This window comes from Pediculus humanus, genomic scaffold (assembly GCF_000006295.1).
Source record: "Pediculus humanus corporis 1103172107895 genomic scaffold, whole genome shotgun sequence".
Taxonomy (NCBI): domain Eukaryota; kingdom Metazoa; phylum Arthropoda; class Insecta; order Psocodea; family Pediculidae; genus Pediculus; species Pediculus humanus.
Window position 1 is genome coordinate 353590 of NW_002987470.1, and position 7058 is coordinate 360647.

At 30.6% G+C, this 7058-nt stretch overlaps 1 protein-coding gene across 1 annotated transcript; it reads right to left on the reverse strand.

Annotated features, from left to right (window-relative positions):
* Positions 1–4123: 4123 nt before the first annotated feature.
* On the reverse strand, positions 4124–6582 carry Phum_PHUM397320 (sodium/potassium/calcium exchanger 3 precursor, putative; the record flags this gene model as incomplete). The annotated part of the gene is made up of 7 exons (XM_002428648.1): positions 4124–4458; positions 5038–5139; positions 5220–5438; positions 5516–5746; positions 5820–6075; positions 6150–6337; positions 6411–6582. The coding sequence occupies 7 exons, from the start codon at positions 6580–6582 to the stop codon at positions 4124–4126; spliced, it is 1503 nt and encodes a 500-aa protein (XP_002428693.1).
* Between the last annotated feature and the right edge of the window lie 476 nt (positions 6583–7058).

The window sequence follows — 7058 nt, forward strand, 5'->3', positions numbered from 1 at the left end:
GAAGAGTACGAAACGTTTTCTCCATTTTGTTATTTTTTATTTTAAACATGAACGCGCGTAACGAAAAAAAAAAAAAAAAACTACTTAATAAAATATTTAAAATAATTTTAATACGTTTTTAAATTTAATTACTGACTCGAATTTTAAAAAAAAATTTATTATTTTTTTCAACCGCCATTTTGTTTTTGTCTTTACACGTTACCCTATCGTGTTTGATTTAAAAATATTCCAAAAATCTTATGGAGAAAATTTTTCTTTAATTGTAATAAAATATCTAATTGGATAAACGATCAATAACGATTTTCTCACGGGATTTTTTTTTTTTTTTATTCTTCCCGATTTTAAATCCCCTTCTTCGTCTCACCCCCCACTCTATTCCGTCTTTTGCTTTTTTTTCGTGATCCCGAATGTAAAAAAAAAAAAAAAAAACCATTAAGGACGATGACAAGGTTTCATATTATTCAATATAATCGTCGCGTCATTGAATTTCCGGAAGGAGTTTTTTTTTTTTTTTAAATCTTTTTTATTTTTAACGCGTAAAATTTAATAATAATAATAATAATAATAATAATAATAATAATAATAATAATAATAATAATAATAATAATAAATAAATAAATAAATAAATAATTAAAAAAAAAACCGGTAACGAAAAAAAAAAAAAAAGCACGCGTGAATATAAATATATATATTTATTTATTTATTTATTTTTTTTTTTTTTATTAGAAGAGACGTTATTAAAAGAGGTAAATAGGAAACGAATACATATAAATGTCGTCCCTAATCAAGGGGAAAAAAAAAAATCAAAGGAAAACGACTTACGAACACACAAAGTCTGATAATTTTAAATTTTTTTAAATAAATAAAACGCTTCCGCTGTTTCGTTTATTGTTATTTAAAATGACACAAGACGTCCTTCGACATGTTGAAAAAAACCCTAACGAAAATTCCTTTTTTTTCCCCTTTTTTTTTCGACGCGGGAAAAACGGAACGAAATCCTTTTTTTCTTCCCTTCCCTTCCCTAGGGGGATTCTATTATCGATACACATTTCCAAACGGGAAACGATATTTAAAAATGGCGGAAACTTTTGCGTTGTTTTTTATCTACAACCACGACAATCGCGCCATTTTTTACAATAACGTACTAAAGAATAACGTTATTTATTTATTTTCGAACGTTTTCGATGATTTTAAAAAAAAAAAAAAAAATTTAATTTAATTTAATTTAATTAATAAAAATAAAATAAATAAAAATAAACACGTGACCCCAAAAAAAATTTATTCAATGTTTTTGTTATTCGACTATTTATTTATTTAACTCATTTTGTATGTATGACATGTAATGACTTTGTTACCCGGGTCAGTAACGTAAACATCGTTACCTATTTTTTATTAATGTTTAAGTCATTAACTAATTTGGTTGTTGTTGTTGTTGTTGTTGTTGTTGTTGCTACCATCATGCGTAACGAAACCAATTAAATAATTAATGGAAATTTTTTTTTTTCTTTTTTTTTCAGATATTTTAAATGGATTTAAAATTACATTACGATGGATATTAAACGCACGAAAAGAATAGAAAATTTATACCGCGTGTGGAAATTAATGGCGGTGAGTTTATTTTTATATAAATAAACCTTAATTTGTCGGGGAGAGGGTGGGGGGGGGAAATTGATGACAAAACAAATTGTTGTAATAGTTTTTCCCTTTGGACGATATCAAATTTGTTCTTATTGCCAAGAAAACAAGGTTTATTACGTTTAATTTTTTTTTTTCTGAGAAGGTGTGCCCATGTTTTTGTAATACATATCACGCCTCGTACCACTTGAAGGGTATATTACAAAAAATTATTTAACCCATTTTTTTTTTTTTTTTTTGAGTAATCGGGTTATTTATTTTTAATTTTTCGACCTGCTACCCGCTACGATAAATTTTTATATCTCGTAACGCCCCCCCCTTCTCTCTCTCTCCCGTTAAAAAGAAAGCCCCGTTCTCGCTTATTTTTTTTTTTCAAAAAAAAAATTTTTTCTTCATTGACCAGGTTTAACAGTAAAAATGGTGGAGAATCCCATCATCGTAATTAGGTTTTACTTAAAAAAAAAAAAATTTATTTATTTATTTTATTATAAAAATCAGGTTTGGATGTTTTTTAAAAAAATTCTTATAACGGTTGACGTTCTCATTTGTTGTCTTTTAACTTAATGACAAAAAGTTGTTTACTTTTTTTAAAAAATACCGTAATAATTTTTTTTCGAGTACTTAAAAATGGCGTTGTTTTATATATAACTTAAAGTAATGAAAAATTAAAATTCGAACTCGGTTGTCGGCGGGAGTACAAATTATTATTATTATTATTATTTACGCACTTAATTTTTATTGGACGATGTCATTCGCGGCGCCAGCGACAACGACAAAAAGAAAAATCGGGAGAAAATAATTTTTTTTAAAAAAAACAACTTTCTGAACGCACGCACGCACGCACGCACACGCACGCACGCAAACCACATAATCCACGCAATTTTTCATTTATTTATTTTGTTTTTCTTGCGTGGATTACATATATTTAATAATGATAATAATAATAATTTACATAAATTATTAATTGTTTTTAATTAATTAAATGAACGTTCGAATGAAAATTAAATGTTAAGGGTACGAAAAAAAAAAAAAAAAAACTGGAAACTTGAAAAAAAAAAATTTCTTTTCGTTATGAAATGAATTGAATTTTTATATTGGGGAGAGGGGGAGGATGGAAGAATCGAAATTTGCGTTTGTCTCCCCTTCCCCCCCATTCGAATTTACGTCGTTGACCGTGAAATAAATTTTTGTGTGACGCAAAAAAAAAAAATAATACCAAGTCACGAGTATCACCACGATTTTTTGTTTTTAATGCAAGAAAAAAAAGGAAAAATTCAATCGGACCTTCTTTTACGAAAACCTGACGATGATGATGAAGAAGCAGAAGACGAATTAAAATTCTTTAAGAATTGGCATACCGTCCTTGACTTAGTCATGACCTTATCATCACGCACGCACGCACGCACGCACGCACTCATTTACACGGGAGATTTTAAAAATGTGTAACTGACGCCGTAATAACAAGTTTAAAAAATATAAAAAAATTCCACGTTTTTTATTATCATTATTATTATTATCATTTATCCGTAATTATAGATTTTTTTCGATTGGCAGGTAAAAAAAAAAAAAAAATCCGTTGTCGAAACACGCTTTTTTTTTTTTTTTTTTTTGTTAACGATCGCCATGTTAATAATTTAAATTTTTAAATTACGTGCCAAAAAAATTTGAAATCCTCTGACCTACCTTGAAAGGTTGTCAAAAAAACGGACATTTATAAAACGTGTGTAAATGCGTGTGCGTGTGCGTGTGCGTGCAAAAATTGGATTATAAATTTCGTTTTATAAAAAAAAAAAAACGTGAAGTCTTCTCGTTATAAATTTTTTATTTTTTTTACAAAGGAGAAAATTTTATTATTATTATTATTATTGCTACGATTTGAAACGAAGAAAATAATGATGATGATGATGGAGACGAGTCAAACTCATGGAAATTTTTTGGCGGCGTGAAAAAAGAAAAAAAAAAAACTGGAGAGAAAATTATTATCATTATTATTTTTATTACTTCGGTTTGAATGTAATTAAAAATTTTTACAAGGAGTTACAAAATTATCATCATCATCATCATCATCATCATCACTACTTGAAAATAAATAAATAAAACAAGTTGAAACTCGAACCGGAAATTGTAGGAAATGCCTTTTTTTTTTTTTGTTGTTGGCAAAGAAAAAGTAAAAGTGAAATTTTTCGTTATTAGAAATTAAACAAACTCGATCGAATTGTTTTTTTTAAAAAAAAAAAAAAAGTGAAAAGAAACTTGTCGAGGATGATGATGACGTCGACGACGACGACGACAGGAAATTAACGTGGAATTTGAAAACCATAAAACCGGAAAAGGATACAAGAAAAAATTTTTAAAAAAGTCGAAAAATGAAAGTTTTTTTTTTTTTTTTTTTTTTATATTTATTTTAATAGTTACAAAAAAAATTATTTTAATAAAAAAACAAAAGAACTGTGCGTGTTTTTGCACGTGTGCGTGTCCGTGCGTGATCTTATCGACCGCAAGTCGGTAGATTGACATCGAAAAAAACGTTTAATTCAATGAGTGATGCTAATATTAAAAAAACGGCATACATGAGAAGACATATTTGTCCGACTTTTCTATCCAATTTGAATTTATTCGAATAAAAAGTTGCGTAAAGTAATAGGAGAGATGATAAGAGAGATATCGCGCTATATTCTAATCCTCTGGAATTGATACCCACGAAATGACGTCCTGGATTTATTGGTAAAAACGAGGATTTTATCAGCCAAGGCAATCCGAGGCACAAAAGAATGTCGAACGTGTTCGAACCTATGGAATTCGATATGCCCATCGATCCATGTCCTAAACATCATTATTTATTTATTTATTATTATCATCATCATCATCATCATCATTTATTGTAATCAGATAGTTCGTTGGATTGTTTAAAAAAAAAAAAAAAAAAAAATTTCTGTGGATTTTCATCATTTTTGTTAATTAACAAAAGAATGGCGGGAAATTTTTTAAATCGAACTTTAAACTCTGACGAAATGATGATACGGAATTACGCTTATTTTTTTTTTTTTCCTCATTTTATTTTAAATCTCGCGAAAAAACTGGAAACATTAAAAAAAAAAAATGATAATAAAACTACTGGAAAAATTCTAATTATAAACTATACGCGTGTGTGTGTAATGAAATATGTTGCCGCCACGTTTTTAACGTGGAAATTACGTTTTTTTAAGTACACGGAACGACGCCATTTTGAAATTTTAAATTCCGTTCGGATAATGAGAAAATTATTATTAGTTTTTTTTTACGTTGTGATCCGCCGTCACGATTATTATTATTATTAAGTTTTTAAGGATTTTCCCATAAGAGGTTTTTACCGGGAATTACCCTCCCCCCCCCAAGAAAAAAAAAAAGAAGAAAAGTTTTCACCTTGTTTGGCGACAATGACACTCGACACGGCTTCTGGAACGCTCGTACCGGCTGCTAAGAATGTTATGCCCATAACGGAATCCGGAATTTTTAACGTGTCACCTGAAAATTTTCGCAAGTTTTCGTGAATGATTATTTCATTTTGGGGAATTTTGTCGTACAGGTTTTGTTTTTACAATCACCTATTATCGTTATCATCCATGCCACGACGTATGATAAACTTCCGATCCATATGATGCACATGATGAACGTTAACGGAAACCATTTTTTATATTTTGGTTTTTCGCAATCTGGTATGCTGACGAAGAAAATTAATCTCATCGGCCAAACGGCGATCCAAATAATTTGTTTCAAACATGATTGTTTACAAGGCCATTCGAAAAGAGGACCGAAAACTGGACCTGAAAAATTTCAGGTTAAGGATAAGGATTTTTCGATTTAAAAAAAAAAAAAAAGGGGGGGGATTATTATTACGTACTGTCGTTTTCATCCGTTTCCTGTTCGTTTTTTTCTTTGAAAACTTCTTGTTTCAACGTTTGATTTTTTACGGCGCCATTTTGTTGTTGTCCCGGTCCAGATGATTGTTGTATATGCGTTTGACATTGAGGTGGTGTTTGAACGGATAAATCTTCTAACGACACGATTTTTTTAGTGTCACTCGTTTCGTTAAAACCAATCGTCGTGGTACCTTTCTTAACATCCGTTTCATCTGAAATCCATTTGTCGTATGTTTAAAAAATTAATTTCACCCCTCCCCCCCAAATCCAACAAAATTTATTTACTTTTATTTGATTCTACATCACCGATGGCGGTGGTCGCTCCCGTTTTTTTATTATTTAATCGTAAAATCCTTCTGGCACATCTTTGAATGGCTTTGTCCCAATACATGATCGCTATGTAAACAATATAAAGAAGTACGAGGACAAGAGCTTCGTACCATTCGATTCTCTCGTCGTGTATTATGCATATTAATATGGCAACAGTGACACCGTAACCGAGACAATCTCTCGTGAGAGGCCACCAGTCTAAGGGCACAACCTGAAACAAATATATTTGCGGTCACGATGACGAAGGAAAAAAGGAAAAAAGGAAAACAAAATGATTATCCATACGGTTCCAGCTCCTATTCCGCAACAACTTGCAACTGCAAGAATATTGAAAACAGCACTTCCGACGATAGTACCCACGCCGATGTCTCCCTCTGTGATAAAAGTTCCAATTACGTTAACGAAAAGTTCAGGTGCTGACGTTGCAGCTGCCATAAACGTTGCTCCCGCCACATCTTTTGACATGTTTAGAGCTTTCAACAGAAAAAACATTTAAAATTTCATATCATAATGATAATAATAATAATAATAATAAACAAGACGAACCTTGGCATATTTTTTCGACGGCAGGAACAAAGTACTTATCACAGACTATTGCGAGGGCTACAAATAGGTACAGTGAAGCGGTTACGTGAAGTATAACGGCGCCATCTTGCCTTTGTTTTTCGGTAAATACATCTTTTGGAAAATCGTCTATTGCGGGAGGCGTGCAATTCATACCAGCCGGACTGTGAGAAACATGATCCCACACTGAAATAGAAAAATCATTATTATTATTATTATTATTATTATTATTTTTTCAAAGTTTCCGTGCATATTGTTACCGAATGTTTTTTCGATCAAAACAACCGAGTTGACCTTCTCGATACCTGAATAATTATATTGAATCGGTTAGAGGAAGCGCCACCCTTTTCTAGGTCAAACATTTTAAGCTTTATTTTTAATCCTTTAAAAAACTTGTAAATAAATAAATATATTTCGCAAACTGTCATCAGGTACGATCGGAACGGGGGGTGGGGTGGGGGGAAATTTGAAACCTCAAAGAGAGAGAGAGAGAGAGAGAGATTTTCATTTGTTTTGTATTATCCAAATGAATCCTTTATAGATTTTAACGTGTAATTAATTAATTATTTTGAGAAAGTTTATTAATTTAACGGACGGAAGTAACTTTACCCGATTGTTTTTTTTTTTTTT